The sequence below is a fragment of the Vicia villosa genome, linkage group LG3 (genome assembly GCF_029867415.1).
Source record: "Vicia villosa cultivar HV-30 ecotype Madison, WI linkage group LG3, Vvil1.0, whole genome shotgun sequence".
Classification (NCBI taxonomy): Eukaryota; Viridiplantae; Streptophyta; class Magnoliopsida; order Fabales; family Fabaceae; genus Vicia; species Vicia villosa.
Window position 1 is genome coordinate 117,913,399 of NC_081182.1, and position 17,421 is coordinate 117,930,819.

General features: G+C 35.1%; 1 protein-coding gene across 1 annotated transcript; it reads left to right on the top strand.

The window, feature by feature from the left end:
* Nucleotides 1–15,207: 15,207 nt before the first annotated feature.
* Nucleotides 15,208–16,697, top strand: LOC131658857 (uncharacterized). Its single transcript, XM_058928107.1, has 2 exons — nt 15,208–15,567; nt 16,104–16,697. Exons 1-2 carry the CDS (start codon nt 15,208–15,210, stop codon nt 16,695–16,697), a joined length of 954 nt encoding a protein of 317 aa, XP_058784090.1.
* Nucleotides 16,698–17,421: the final 724 nt, after the last annotated feature.

A 17,421-nucleotide genomic window follows, 5' to 3' on the forward strand; every position in this document is an offset into this window, starting at 1 on the left:
GTACCATCAATCAAATCAAACTATTGCAATTTCAAAATTCCAAGATTTTTGTCCTAGAAATCTTCTGAATATCACATGATTAGCAGAGACTCAACACTGCACAAAAATCAGGTACGCTTAACTGTCTCCTACACAAACAGTCCCTGACTAGGGTTTCTTGTTTTTCAGGAGAAACAAGTTTTTGAGACCTCAAATGGATTTCATGGACATCCATATATCTCAAAGTACCATCATACAAATTTTCAGACTTCAATTCACTCAGACGCACCGTCAGCAGCTCAAACAGTCAACAGACGACCTGTTTGACCAAAAAAGTCAACAGACAGTCAAAAATGAAATTTTTTGTCAACATCCTTATTTTGTCAAAGGATTCATCATTTGATCATTGGATGATCATAATTCATCAAGAAAAGATCAAAAATCAACAAAACCCTAAGATTCAAAATTAGGGTTTTTGCCTGAAAAGTCAATTGAACTTTGACTAGTCATAACTCTCTCATCCTTCGTCCAAAAAATTCAAACCAAAGCTCATTTTGAAGGAAATTCAATTATCTTTCAAATGCAATTGATCCCATGGTCATTACATTCACCATTTGAAAAATATGAACAAAGACATTACAGGTCATTTTCAAAGTCAACAAAAAGACACTTTTTTCAAAAGGACACACAAGGAGCATAAAAAATCATTTTGACATGAGACCAAAGACATTGGTTAGAGGACTCTTTGAGGTTTCCAAAAAGTGCAAGATCTCCTTCATATGAAAAAAATTGAGGGATTTACACCTTGTTGAAGTTGGCTAAATTTTGGGTAAATGCATAAAACCAACATTGCTCAAAAATGTATTTTTTCCAAATGGGGCCAAGTTTTCATGGTTCAAACATGTTTGCCATGATATTGTGGGCCTCCCACGACCAAGACAAAGCCCACACCATTTTTATCCATTTTTGGTTTAATTTTATCCTATTTTAAGATTAAATGAAAATGGAAAATGGAAGGATAATGGATAGCTTAGTTTCTAAGCATGAGTCATCCAAGAATCTTTAATTTTCTGCAGAAGATTGAGGTACAAGGCAAGAGCATTGAAGAGAAGCAAGACTTGGTCAACAATTCAAGGGTTTTAATATAAAAAAATCAAGAATTCAACAAAGGCAACCAAAGGCTTCTTGGCTTCAATTCTAAGCACAACATAGCTTATAAATAGCTTAGAGTACTTCACAAATAAAAAACCACGAATTCAGAATAGAATCTATGCTTGTAACCATACTTGTAATCACTTGAAATTTTCAAAGAAATTCCAAATTTGAATTTTGAATTCAAGCTTGTTTCAATTCAAACAAAACACTTAAACACAATTCTCAAGTATCATTGAACATAACCAGACCAGTTGCAAGCCTTGGAACATCCAGATTCGACCACAAGACCTCACGGTTTGCTTGAAATAAAACTCACCAAAATCCCATAACACATGCATATTTAACAAGATGTAGACTCATATTTAAGTTTAGTTTGAGGTCCTAATCATTTCTGGAAACTTAATTGAGGTTTGGACACCTATACGAGGAACCACCATTTTAGGGTTCTTACTTTCAAATTTAGGGCTTTACAGTTAGTGCAAAATTACGAGTTCTAAATAGTACCATTAAGCTCGCATGAACAAGACGAATTAAATGATGGCATCGCGCCAAATTTATGTTGTTGTTTGCTTGTATTCGCTATTTCCAACAGGTGTAAAAGGTTAGAGTTTTTACACCACCTGCAAGTGAAAGGTGTTAAAGCCCTATCCTGAGGAAGAAGATGATGCGTGGCGTCCTCTGATTGGCTGGAGGGCACGCGCGTGTTTTTAAATTGACTTTGGATTCAGTGTTTTGCAGGTACGTCACGTGCTATGGTCCCTCATGCTGGCAACCATCAGATCCGTCCACTCATCAATCCAACGCATCAGAATGAAGCACCATATTATGGACTCTATTTAATTATCACATCTGATTATTATCTTTTTATTTTCTATTTTATTTTAATTTCTTTATAAAATTAATTAAAAATAGTTTTAAAAATCCAAAAAATACACAAAATATTTTTAAGTTTCTAAAATAATGTTTTATTTTCTAATATAAAATTATTTTATTTTTCTTCATAATTTGAATATTTTGTATAATTAATTAGATAATATACATATATTTATCTTTTAATTATTTTCACCCAATCAAAAATCATAAAAAAAATTGTTCTTTATATTAAATATTATTTATATATTATAGGCTAATTTTGTACATATTTAGAATAATTTTACCTTTAAGTTTTAATTATTTGTATAATTATTTGTATAATTATGTATTAATTAACTTAATCAATTTCAAATCAATTTCAAAAAATTCAAAAAAATTAGTTTTGTTTTAAAATTAATTTAAAAGCATTTTGAACATATTTTGAACTTAATTTTTAGGTTTAAATTTATTTTCATATTTTTCCTCATTTTAATTAAATTAATCATGCATTAATTATAATTAAAATCAAATCATAAAAAATCCAAAAACATTTCTTTATTTTCTTGCAATTTAAATTCCTAGATAAATGTATAGGTTGTCAAATTCATGTAAATAGCGTAGTTTACATTTCCCGCACAATCGATGTAATAGCGTAGATTTACTTTCTGCATTTTACATTTCCGCATTTTAAATTCTAGCACATATAAACTGCGTGTATGCCAAAGATAAAATTGAACCGTTAGATCACTAACTTCAAAGATAAAATACCTGAATCAAAACACAATCACATTTGCACCTCTTAAGGTAATCCCTTTCTTATTCTTTTCAAAATCAAAATCAAATTCTACTGTTTCGAGTACAAAATCGAACCTTTTGTTTATATCCGGTGAAAGGATAGATTTTTAAAGGAAATAGGATAAAGACCTTATAACTCAGGGTAGACCTCCTAATTTGCTTGCTCAAATCAAAACAAACAAATCTCTCATATATCATTGTTTTTTCAAAATAAAACTTTCAAAAAGACAATACTTTGTATATATCCAAACAAGGATCATTACGGAGTTAACGCTCTTTTTTCCAAAGCATCTTTTGAAAGATAAAAACACTTTGTATACATCCGCACAAGGATCATTACAAATTCAATTTACAAAGGTATTTGAAACCACATACGAGCATTTAAAAGCAATTGAAAACAAGTGAGCTAAGCAAATTAAAGAGCCCATGGATAACCATAGATACAAAGGGTGCTAACACCTTCCCTTTGTATAACCTACCCCCTTACCCAGAATTTCTTAAAGGTCTTTTTTCTGTTTCTTTTATAAACCTTTCCTTAGTTGGATAAAATAAAAGGTCGGTGGCGACTCTCTGATTTTCAAATACGAAAGCAGAAACAAACAAAAAAGTCAGTTCACGTATCTCTCCGCGAGAGGTATGGCCGAAAACGGAGGTCCACAAAGATCCATGGTGATTGAAGAGTTTGTTAATAGTGAGCTTTGAAACCTTCTAAATCGATTCTCGATTTCTCCCTCTCTTCCCATTCTGTTATGATCCTTTTTCTGTTTTTGAAGGTTGAACCGTGAAGGTGAAGATTGATGAATGAATGTCTAGGATGAAGAGTATGAAGATGATGACTGGATGATGAAGATGGTTAAGGTCTGAAAGTTGAAGAGTGTTGAAGAGAGAAGATGAATGGTGGAGGGTGTGGAAATGGTTGAGAGTGGTGCCTAGAAGGGGAAGTGAGAGAGATGATTCTGTTATATAGAGGTTGATGAAAGTTGAGAACTTTGAATCTGAGCCATAGATTGAAGAATTCTGTTACAAGTTGAAAGGTGAGATTGAATCAACTCTGAGGTTAGTTTTTATTCTGATTTTTCTGTTAACTATTTCAGTTAAATTCTGTTAGAGTGTTAGGGTTTGTTACAAAGTTGGTTAGAGGGTGGTTAGGAGGTAGTTATGAATTCTGTTGAGTTTGTACCTGATTTTTTTTGGTAGTTACATGATGGCTTTTCTGTTATGAGTTGGTTATTGACAGTTGGGGCTGTTAGAGTTTGTTACGGCTCTGTTTGACAGTTAGAAGGTGGTTGTAGGTTAGAACTGAATCTGTTAGAAATTGTTATTTGTTAGTAAATGTCCTTTTTTCAATTTCTTCTTGAAGTTAGTCTCCCTGCCAAGTAACACTTGTTAATGAGTTAAAAACTGTTTGGAAGCTGAACACATGCTGACTGTAGACAGAACTCGAGTGCATTGCTAATTTCGAATCCGGTTTCCCCTTTTTGCCGTGGTATTTTGATATGCAGGTTCATGAACCAATCTTTAGTATGAGTATATATGTGAGCTGATTATTTTTATCAAAGTGTACATGGGGGTATTTAAACTGGCAGGCTCAGTATCTTTGTTTTCATGACTGGAATTGATTTTTTTTGGTTTATGAATATGGTTAAATGGACAATGCTTGTATGCTTTTGGTATGTCATGGTTTATAGTGAATTTGAACATGAGGTGGTATGTATGGACTGACTGAAACTGGTTTATTTTCTTTGTATTGCAGGCTGCAGGTTTGATCATGGTTAAAGCATAATCTGAAGGCTGAAGACTTAAATATTGGTTACCACACTTTAGGAAATTTGGATTAGGCTTGAACATGAAAGCACGACATTAAATTACTTTTGCTTTTCCATGCAGTCTTGTAAACTCTAGTGATTTTTTATGAGTTCTTGTAGCATAAGGTGTACCCTTGTATAATCATTCAATATGAAACGGCAAAAGTACTATGGATGATATTTGTAATGGTTCCATGCTTGAAAATTCAATGGTCTGTATGATTTTCTTTGTAAATGTGTAATGTAGAGGATAGGAATTTTCGTAATGGGATTCATTGTTTTGTGAGAGGCTTGATCGGATCCTGTAATTAACTTGGAACCAGAATATGACATGCTTTGACTTTAAATCCAACATGATTCCCCTCCACTTTGCACTACTTTGAATTTTAGTCTTCTTTTCCTTTGAACTTCATGCAAAATTTTGAATGAATCATGAAATAAGATGAAAACCTTTGAAAGTTTAATGTGGATTTTGGTCAAAAAGTCAACCGTTCCAAGTTGACTTTGACCAAAATCAACACTTTATCATCCCAAGATCCATTTGATAATCCCAAGCACACATAGTAGACCTGAAAAACCTCAGTTGAACAAATTTGCATAGTGTAGAAACCTCAATCACTGTGAAACCCTAGATCTTTCCATGGCCATTGATCCGATGCCCCAGGTGCCTCATTGATTGATGATGCATGATGCGTTATATGGCCTAATGGGAGGTATGTACATGAGATTATGAAATGCATAAACCTAAGCCAGATAAAAGTTAAAGGGTAGGACAAATTTGGGGTATGACAGCTGCCCCTATTTAATCGTCTTAAACCTGAAAGTGAGATTGGCGCTAGCCTTTCGAACATCAAGGTAGAAGAAGATTAAATATCAAGACCTGAAATTTGTCCTGAAATGACGGTGTGAGTTTTATTTTTTTTGTTTTTTGTTATCTGCTGGGGAAAGAGAAATTTTTTGTTTTTATGATGGAGGGATTCATGGTAAGCAATGGTTGGATGGTGATAGCTTGTAACGTAGCCAAGGTGCCAATACAAGGTTCTCAAAGGGAGTGATTATTACATGACAGTGATTGAAAGAGAAATAGGTTTGACAGAAAAGTAAGGTAACATAGACGAATGTTTTAAGAGAGACACAGACGAGTATCGAAAGAAAATACAGACGAGTACCAAAGGAACGACACATACGAGCATCAAAATAAATTACATACGAGTACCAAAGGAACGATACATACGAGCATCAAAAGAAGATACATACGAGTACCCAAGGAACGACACAGACGAGCATCGAAAGAAGATACATACGAGTACCCAAGGAATGACACAGACGAGCATCGAAAGAAGATACAAACGAGTACCAAAGGAACGACACATACGGGCATCAAAGGAAGATACAGACGAGTACCGAAAGAATGACACATACGAACATCAAAAGAAAATACAGACGAGTACCGAAAGAATGACACATACGAGCATCGAAAGAAGATACAGACGAGTACCGAAAGAATGACACATACGAGCATCAAAAGAAGATACAGAAGAGTACTAAAGGAATGACACATACGAGTGTTTGACTCAATACAGACGAGTATCGAAAGAAGATACATACGAGTACCAAAGGAATGACACATACGAGCATCGGAAGAAGATACATACGAGTACCGAAAGAATGACACATACGAGCATCAAAAGAAGATACAGACGAGTACCAAAGGAATGACACATACGAGCATGGGAAGAAGATACGTACGAGTACCGAAAGAATGACACATACGAGAATCAAAAGAAGATACAGACGAGTACCAAAGGAATGACACATACGAGTGTTTGACCCAATACATACGAGTATCGAAAGAAGATATAGACAAATACTAAAGGAATGACACATACGAGTGTTTGACCCAATACATACGAGTATCGAAAGAAGATACATACGAGTACCAAAGGAATGACACAGACGACTGTTTGAGAAGCTTGGTAGATGGACTTAATGGGGATTGGGATTTGGTTTTGAAATGATTTGCCAGGACGGAAGGCAAAGGATACACAACACGGGGGTTGGATCTAAAAGTTTGCCCGTACGAGGGAAAGGGACCACGGAGACTAGTGACGACTAGACTCGACCCAAAAGAGTAGTACATACCGAAGAATCACGGGATATCGATGCTTGCGAAGCATAAGAACTACATTAATCCCTCAGGCCAAAAGGCGGGGTATAATCCTGTAAGAGTGGCAATCGTTCGAATTGCCACACACCAAGTATGGTTATCCAAACGATTGAAAAATGAGATGGGTTGAATGCTCACCCTCATCCGCACTCTAATTTGCACGCAACATATGGGAAATAACCATGACAAGACTAGAGACGACTAGACTCGACAAGAAGATGATAGTAACCTTTGGGGGTTACGGGGATATCGATGCTTACGAAGCATAAGAATTACATTAATCCCTCAGGCCAAAAGGCGGGGTGTAACTCTTCAAGAGCGGCAATCGTTCGAATTGCCACACACCAAGTATGATTAATCAAACGATTGAAAAACGAAATGGGTTGAATGCCCACCCTCATTCACGCTCTAATCTGCACGTAGCCTACGGGAAATAACCTCAGAGACAACGATTCTGACGGAGAAAGACATTGTGTCTGATCCATACTATAGAGAGAAAACGAGACTACTTCTGGGGATTGAGGATTCCAGGTATCGGCACCGTGGCTGGAGGGGATTTGTAATACGGTAGCAGATATCAATCGGAGTTTGTAAGGACAACTTTTTATGTGGGGAAGTATCACTGCCTTGATTGAGTGTGGATTTGTATTATCTGGCTTATGCTCTGTATGCATGTTTGAATTTTCTATGGCGCAATGATCCGCTTTGGCGGATATGCTACGCTTTTGAGGATGCAATGTTATATGCAGTGAACACTATATGCAGAATGCCGAATAAAGGCATTAGTGAGGTAGACACCAGGGAGAATCCCCTTAGTGTTAAGAATTATGTAGATATGCCAATAGATATTGGACTTTGACTTGCAAGATGAACATTCTTGTTGTTGGCCTTCCGGAACGTAGAATAACTTCTGACTTCTCACCATGTGCGACTGCCTGGTGGATTTTCAGCTTGAGGAGATTCCCTCAATTCACATATGTATATCTCTTAAAGCATAAAGATGAAGTTTTTAATGCCTTTAAGATTTATAAAGCAGAAGTAGAAAATCAATTAAGTAGAAGTATAAAAGTCCTTAGGAGTGACAGGGGGTGGTGAATACTTCTCTACTGAATTTGATGCATTTTGTGACGAACATGGGATAATACATGAATGTTCGGCGCCTAGAACACCGCAAAAAACGGCATAGCTGAAAGAAAGAACCGAACATATCAAGAGATGATGAATGCCATGTTAATGCATTCTGAATTACCTTTCAATTTATGGGGCGAAGCTTTACTATCCGATTGTCACATAATAAATAGAATTCCTTTGAAGAAAACTGGTATTTTTCCATATGAGGTATGGAAAAACATTGCACCAAATATTGGTTATTTCAAAGTGTGGGGGTGTGTCGCTTACTACAAAAATATGGATCCTAAGAGAACCAAGTTGGGTCCTCGAGGGATAAGATGTGCTTTTGTTGGATATGCACAAAATAGTAAAGCATATAGACTTTTAAATTTAGAGTCTAATATCATTGTTGAATCCCGGGATGTAGAATTCTTTGAAAATCTTATCACTAAGGATAAAGAATCGGAGTCGGCCACAAATAAAGAATCTTGTGAAGAAGATTCTTCTCGGATTGTAGAAATACAACCTAAAGGCACTCCTCGGATCATTGAATCACAACCCGAACCTAGGATAAGCAAAAGAGTCCGGAAAACAAAGAACTTAGGACCAGACGAAATTGATTCTCAATCCATTTCGTTATATCTGGTCGAAGGAAATAGTACAAAATTCGTTCAAAGTATTCCGGTCATACTTCAAGTAGGGGATGATCCTAAAACTTATAAGGAAGCAATAACTTCCAGGGACTCCTCTTTTTGGAAGGATGCTATCAAATATGAAATGGATTCAATTATGTCCAACCACACTTGGGAACTTGTCAACTTACCAAAGGGATCAAAGCCCATTGAACGCAAGTGGGTGTTTAAAAGAAAATATCATAGTGATGGTACTTTAAACACTTATAAAGCATGATTAGTGGCAAAGGGATTCAGACAAAAGGAAGGTATAGATTATTTTGACACCTATGCACCAGTAACAAGGACAACCACAATTCAATTGTTGTTTGCCTTAGCCTCTTTGAATGATCTTATAGTTCATCAAATTGATGTTAAAACAGCGTTCCTAAACGGAGATCTTGATGAGGAAATCTATATGGAACAACCAGAAGGCTACGTACTTCCTGGAAATGAACTAAAGGTGTGCAAACTTGTCAAATCTTTATATGGATTAAAATAAGCACCAAAACAATGGCATCAAAAATTTGATTCTACAATATTGTCAAATGGATTTATTCCTAATTCTTGCGACAAGTGCTTATATACAAAAGTGCACAACAACACGGTAATATTTTTGTGTCTCTATGTTGATGACATGCTAATAATTAGCAACAAAATGAATGGAATTTTAGAAACAAAGAAGTTTCTAACTTCCACTTTCAATATGAAAGATCTTGGACTTGTTGACACAATTTTAGGAATAAAAGTCAAGCGAAATAGTGGGGGTTATGAACTTAATCAAACACACTATATTGAGAAAATGCTTGATAAGTTTAAACACTTAAAATTCAAGGAAGTAACCACTCCATTTGATCATGTAGTCAAGCTTGAAAAGAATGATGGAAGAGCAGTGGCTCAACTAGAATATGCAAGTGCAATCGGATGTCTTATGTACTTAATGCAATGTACCAGACCTGACATATCTTTTGCAGTTAGTAAAATGAGTAGATTTACTAGCAACCCGAGTAATGAACATTGGAAGGCAATCACGAGAATTTTTGGCTATTTACTAAAAACCAAAAATCTTGGCCTTCATTATTGTAAGTTTCCTGCCATATTAGAAGGATATACCGATGCGAGTTGGATATCAAATGTTGGAGATCATAAATCTACAACTGGTTGGATATTTACACTAGCTGGAGGAGCAATTTCTTGGAGGAGCAAGAAACAAACATGCATTACTCATTCGACCATGGAATTTGAGTTTGTGGCTCTCGCTTCCGCTGGTCAAGAAGCAGAATGGTTGAGGGATCTCCTTTTGGAAGTTCCATTGGCTAAGGATATTGTTTCAAAGGTTATGATACACTGAGATAGCCAAGCCACTCTAGCAAGAGCATTCAGCGAAGTGTATAATGGAAAGTCTAGGCATATAGGACTTAGACATTCGTTCGTGAGAAAATTGATTAAGGATGGAATCATTTCACTCACGTATATACGAACAAGCTATAATTTGGCTGATCCGTTTACTAAGCCACTGGCCAGAGACTTAGTAAAAACAACCTCGAGAGGCATGGGGTTGAAACTCCTTGAGTAAGAGTTCCGAAAACGGCGACAACCCAATCTTATGTTAACAGAACATTAACTTCAAGATTTTCAATGGGTAACAACAAGTCGTTGATTTGGATAATTGTCGAACATTTCGTGATAATGTTGACTTTAAAACGAGGGTTGAGTTTTACTTTAAAAACTCTTAATGAAGTTCAATACCGAGGATACGTGTCTTGTGGAAAAGGACACAATAAGAACTTCACCTATGTGAATTTCGAGATGGTGCCGTCTCAAAGTGAGAGTTGGAGTTTCTCTCATGAAAAATTCATGAAACTGGATAGCACATGGCCATAAATAAGTGTTAAGCGAGTTATGCAGAGGAAAAACCTTTAAAGATTGTGTGTGAGGCGACACCGGTCTAATCATATGGATTCATGGTTTAAAAACTTTGCTACCTAATATTCCGATTAAACTTTGTGTTGTCCTCACTAAGGTTAAGTTTTAAATCGAAAGATACCTAACTGTATTAACACTCTTTATATTAAATTTCTGGAATTATTAGATTTGTCATTATTAGAACAAGTGGGGGATTGTTGGAAATTATGAGCATTAATTTCATCAAGTTATGTTCCAAAATGACAAATGTGAGAATGGCAATAAATGCTTCATAAATAGTCACACATAGAAAGTGGAGCAAACTTTAAAAGCATTTATAAAGTACTTGGAACAATGTACATTCCAAAAAGAGCCAAAGAGGATAAAGTGTCACATAGTCATATGTGGTGGTCCCAAGCCTTATGCCACTTGTCTCTACCAAAAACACCCTCGCCGGTGTCGCCACCGGCGACATCGGCTCCGACTCCGGGACCGGGTCTGAGGGCGTGGGCGTAGAGGCGCTAGTGGCGGCTTGTAGACGGCACTTAGGCACGTCGCATCGGCGTTAATGAGGCGGCGCCGGTGGCGCTCCGGCCGCCTCCGGCGGGCGGCCTGGCCTTCGGCCGACATACTGCGAATATGTTTTAATTATTGCCTAAAGTTTGATTTTTGAATTTGAATTCGAAATACATAACATTTCATGAAGTGGTGCATTGTATTTTTATGAACCATTGCAAATATATAGTTTAAATAATATTGTTTCATGAAGAGTTGCAACTTATGAAACAGACATTTGCATGGGCTATAAATACAAGTTTGTTATTTCGGAATCAACACACAAAATCATTATCCTCTGATATATTTTCCAGACAGCTTCCTTGCATTCGAGTTTCTTCACCGGTCTTGTGCAGACTCGAGTAAGGCTGAATTATCCTGGGTATTCAGGCCGTTCCAACTCTAAGACAATCGAGAGTTTGCTTGAAATACTTTTAAGGAAAGTGATTCGGTTTGCGATTCAGCCTGGATCCATTCGATCTCTCCGATATTTCTAACAGTAACTACCACTATCTTTGGTAAGCATTATGAAAGAAGTGGTACCAGCAACAATTGAAAAATGTTGCCTAAAAGAAAAGGGGACGTTTTTTAGGCGTCTCCTATGCGAGCGTTGCCTATTCTCTAAGGCGACGTTTTTTCATGTTTTTTGGGCACGCTTTTTAAAAGCGTCGCCTAAACCAAAAAAAATAGGGGACGATTATTAGTGACCTCAAAGGCGACGCTTTTGCATGTTCTTTGGGCACGCTTTTAAAAACCGTTGCCTAAACCAAATGAATAGGGGACGATTATTTGGGGCCTATAAGGAGACGCTTTTTAAGTGTTGTCAGATGCAGCTACAATTAATAATTGTGCCCTTATCTGAATAAGGAGGAACGTTTTCAAAGTGAAGCCATAGCTTATAGGTTGTTCTTTTACGTTGTCCCCATAAAATAAAATATATAATTTTATGAGTAGTTTAAATAAATGTCGATAATAACTTAAACAAGATCAAATTTAACCGTACATCCACAAAAATTGCATTTTAATAAAATCTAATTCAAATATTAATTCAAGATAGTAGCCAATACATAAAATTCCTAAGGTAACAATACTTATAGTATTTAGTTTAATACTTTGAAGTATGACCCTAGCAAAATAACAAAAAACATAGTTCAACAAAATAACAAAAAACAAGTTCAAGTTTAATATCATCCAACTCATTCAAGTTTTTCTTCTTGGAATTCATCGTCCATATCATCCTCTTAAAATTCATCACATATGTTGTCCTCCTGAAATTCTCCATCTACGTCGTCCTCTTGAAATTCACCATATATATCGTCCTCTTGAAGTTCATCATCTACATCTATGTCGTCCTCTTGAAATTCGTCATCTACAACATCCTCTTGAAATCCATCATCTACATCGTCCTCTTGAATTTCATTATCTATGTCGTCCTCTTGAATTTCATCTTTGATAGGTACATACTCTTAAGATAGCATAAGAATTGATTAAAAGATTAAAAAAGTATTTTATATATAGAGTTTATATATGGGGGATTGGGAAAAATAAAGCCCTATTTATTTTTTGAAATAAATTTTTGTTTTTAATTCTAAAATATACGTTCATTTTAAATTGCTAAGGAGATTAAAAAAACACATGTACTGAAAACGTTAGAAACATTTGACTAAAAACGTTGCTTAGCTTTGCTTAATAGTTAAATTTTAAAATTAACCTTCCTTGTGTAGTTGGAATATTGGATTTAGATCCTCGTCAGCTATCTAAATTCAGGAATATTCTAGTGTCTTGTATAGTATCCCTCTCTCAAATTATCAAATTATGCAGATTAATTGAATTTGGGAAGATTAATCAAATTATGCAACACATCCTATTATTAATTGAATTTGGGAAGATTAATCAACATAACCAACTCATCCTATTAACACAAACAAAGTTAAGTATGATAGGAAGATTAATAACCATAGCCAACACATCCTGTTAACCACTTCTTTGCTATAAATTTGAGAAGCCAGAGTTATCAAGTACGTCAATTGAAAATAATTCAAGTTTTATACATTCATTGCATTGGAGCAACATCAAGACAAAAGCATATTTTTTTCATGAAACATATAAGCAAAGAAGTTAAAATAAACTTACCTGAAAACACTAAAGAAAAGAAGCAAAAACACAACGGCGCCGAAAAGGCTGAAACCTAGAACGTGTCGAAAACGATTGCTGCAACCATTTGTTTAAAGAAGTTAACATGACTTGTGAAAAACAGTGTTGCTAAAAGATATTATTATAATCATTATAAAACAATAAAACTATAATCCACAAAAGGGTCAACAAACACATAAATATAAACTTTCTTCTTAACAAAGTTACAATTTTTTTATAAAAAAATAAAATAAATGGAGGATGAATAAGAGAAGAAGAATTACAGAACGAGAATGGTATTGAGGAAGATGAGCAACAAGAAGCTCTTCTAATGTTTGAGCCGTCAATGATATTGGAATTTAAGGTAGCGATTTGGGGTTTAAGGAACAATTGAAATTATGGGCTGAGATTGAAATTCGAAGGATTTGATCATTAGTGACGGGAGGACCGCCGGTGATGGTTTTCGTTGTTGGAATGAAGAATTCTCCACTGATACTCTCTACTGATGCGTACGATTGAGTTGTTATATTTATCAAGAAAATATTTTTTATTATTAATAGGATTTATTATTATTATTACCATGGAATTAATGCATAATCACGTTATTGTTAGAGGAATTTTAGGGATACACTTTACTTATTTTTTAAATTTTAATTTTAATAGGTATTATTTTTTAGGAAGTTTTAAATATGAATTGATAATCAATATTAATTACATTATTGTTAGAGAATTTTGAGGGATACTTCTTCTATTCATTAATGTTTATTATTTTTTAGTGGCAACCATAAATAGATTTTTCAGGGACACGTTTTTTATATTGGTAAATTCTTAGGTACCCATGATAAGTAGTTGGGTACTGGTACCTTTAGTGTAAATTAATAAAAAAAATTAATTAATTTATAATAAAAATAATTTAAAATGTAATATGGTAATGAATAACTTTATTTGATTGACTAAGGGTACAGGTACCTAACTAAACTCAAGGGTATCGAAATGTTCACTTTTATATTTTGGTGGCAACCACAAATATTAAATTTGATTTGTTTATTTTTTTAAAATATAATTTATTTTATTTAAAATTAAAATTTTAATTTTTAAATATAAATTTAATTTTAATTAAAATTCACTGTTAAATTCATTTTTGTAAAAATATATATATCCTATTATAAATGTATTTATTTTTCCTTTATTTTAACTATGTTAGATAGTGTGGTTTTTGTATTTTTAGATTAAATATATTAGTACACCTGTTATAAATGTATTTAAATGTTTTCTAATAATATTTAGAGGGAAATATTTGATTTTTAGTGTATAAGTTTGGAGGAAAGATTGCCACCAAAAATTTGATGTTGCTAAAATTTTATGCAACATTGAAGAAATGTAGTCTTTTATTAGAACTAATTTAACAATCTAAAAATGTCCCCAAAAGTATTTAAGGGGACAATTATCAAACATTGCTAAAGAAATAGTATATTGACGTTTTAAAATCGTCCCAAAAAATAGTTAAGGGCACAGTTAATAATCGTTGCCAAAAAATTAAAAGAGTGACGCTCCAAAAACATCCCCAGAAGTATTTTAGGCAACGATTATCAAGGGTTGCAAATATGTTTTTGGCAACATTCATAAATCGTCGGCTATACGAGTTTTAGGCAACAATTTTTACATGTTACCTAAAAAAGTGTTGCCAGAGACAACAAATGTTGTAGTATGGAACCATCACATTATAATGATTGTATTTATTTAGATTTATGGTAGAGTTGTATTATTAAGATTGAGAGAACCAAAGAGTCATCATCTTGATTATCAACCTATTTGTATTCTCTATCAGTTTCCTTCAAGCATATATAAAGGTTTTGTAATGCTAAGTTGATAGCAAGAAGTGTGTGGTGAATTCAATAAAAGCAGAATTTTTCAGTGGTCATCCACCAGTAGAAATATTGTGCAAAAAGTGACGAAAAATAGTTTTTCTGTGCAGAATCCTGCAACACTATAATTTATCACATACCACCTCTAGAATACCACCAACAAAGTGGTATCAGAGCTGCAGATCCTTCCAGCTGCAGCAAAAACAACAAAAGTTATGGTTTCCATAAACAACCTTTCTGCAACTTACAGCAATGTCAAAGTTCCTCTATTTGAAGGAGAGAACTATGATTTTTTGACTGTCAAAATGGAGACTCTAATCACATCTTTGGATGTTCTAGAATATATCAAAAACGGGTATGAAGAACTGACACCAACAGAGGCTGAAAAATTAAAAGAAAAGGCTGGAGAATCAAGCCAACGGCTTGAAGAGTTGAAGCAAAAGATCACAAATGCTGGAGTTCTTGGGATGATTCAAATAGGAGTCTCTCTATCCATCTTCCCAAGGATTATGAGAGCTAAAACATCAAAGGAATCCTGGAGTATCCTACAACAAGAGTTCGAAGGAGACTCAAAGGTGTGAACGGTGAAGCTTCCATCTCTTAAGAGAGATTATGAAAATCAAAGGATGAAGGAGAACAAGAGCTTGAACGAATACTTCAACAAACTCTTCGAGTTGGTGAATCATATGAAGTCGCATGGTGATACGATAGAAGATCGCAAAATTATTGACAAAATTCTGATTAGTTTGACAGCAATATTTCACCCAATGATGGGTGTGATAGAAGAAACCAAGGATGTATCAACCTTGACATTTCAAGGGTTGATGGGGTTTTTGAGCTCCTACGAGCAAAGGGTTACGATATTCTAAAAAAATTAATTGAGAGTGTCTTTCAATCTAAACTCAACATTCAACCCAACAATGGTGAAAATAAGCCCCAATTACAAGCTAGAGGTGAGTCTTCTAGAGGTGGCAGATTTGGAAGAGGCAGAGGCAGAGGCATAGGTCGAAACTCACGTGGCAGATCTTGAAGAGGCGCAAATGGCGGAAGATGGAATGAAGCATCAAATAAATGGTACAAAATTTGTAACAACAACACTCATGACGAGAAGGACTATTGGAACAAAGGCAAACCGCAATGCCACATTTGCAAGAGATTCGGGAACCTTCAAAAGGATTGTCATCTTGAAAATCAGCAACATGCTTCGTATGCAAAAGGAGAATATGATGAAGGAAATTTGTTTTTTACTTGTCAAAAAGCATTACATGAAGAAGGTAAAAATGTTTGGTATTTGGACACCGGTTGTAGCAACCATATGACCGGACAGAAGGAAGCATTTATAAATATTTATTCTTCATTCGGCTCAAAAGTTAAATTGAGCAATGGAGAACATGTCGAAGTGAAAGGGGAAGGAAGCATTGGAGTCACCACGAAGCAAGGAAGCAAAGTCATACATGACACGCTTTATGTGCCGGAATTAGACGAAAATTTGCTTATCATTGGACAACTTATGGAGCACGGTTATTCTTTGAACTTTGACAATAGAGAGTGTAAAATGTTTGACTCAGAAAGAAGAAGGGTTGTTGTTGTGAATATGACTAGCAACAGGAGCTTTCCACTATCTTTCAATCATGAGAAAACTGTAAGCATGATGCCAGAGAAGAAAATGACTCGTGTTTATGGCACAGGAGACTTAGGCATTTGAATTACGAAAGCCTCGAGTTACTCTATCAAAAGAAGATGTTGTATGGGCTGCCAAGAATCGAAGAAAAATTTAGTGTGTGTGAAGGTTGTGTGCTTCGCAAACACCACCGGCAACCATTTCCAAAGGAAGGTGCGTGGAGAGCTAAACAAGTGTTAGAACTTGGACACACAGATGTGTGTGGCCCTATGAATACTTTGTCTCATGGAAAAAACAGGTACTTTATCTTGTTTATTGACGACTTTAACCGCATAACTTAGGTATATTTCATGAGACAAAAATCTGAAGCATTTGTAATCTATAAGATATTTAAAGCATTAGTTAACAAAAAAGTGGCAGATTTATAAAGATGTTGAGAAGGTATCGAGGGAAGGAGTACAGCTCAAATGAATTCACAAATTTTGTGACGATGAAGGTGTTGAAAGACATCTCACTATTGGCTATACACCTCAGTAAAATGGTGTATCTGAAAGAAATAACCAAACCGTGATGGAGATGGCAAAGTCTATGCTACTTGAGAAAGGTTTGCCTAAAACCTTTTGGCCCGAGGCCGTTAACACTGCTGAATATTTGATGAACAGGTGTCCAACAAAGGTCGTGTAGAAAAAAGACTCCATTTGAAGCTTGGAGTGGAAAAACACCGTCGGTGAACCATCTTAAAATTTTTGGATGTGTTTGCTATGCTCAAATTTCTAAACAAAAGAGGACAAAGCTGGAATAAACAAGT

Bases quoted from the DNA above. Each gene is read 5' to 3' on its own strand.
- LOC131658857 (XM_058928107.1), top strand. From the start codon at position 15,208: ATGGTTTCCATAAACAACCTTTCTGCAACTTACAGCAATGTCAAAGTT. The intron at 15,568-16,103 runs GTGTGAACGGTG...CATGACGAGAAG, and splicing joins AGTTCGAAGGAGACTCAAAG to GACTATTGGAACAAAGGCAA.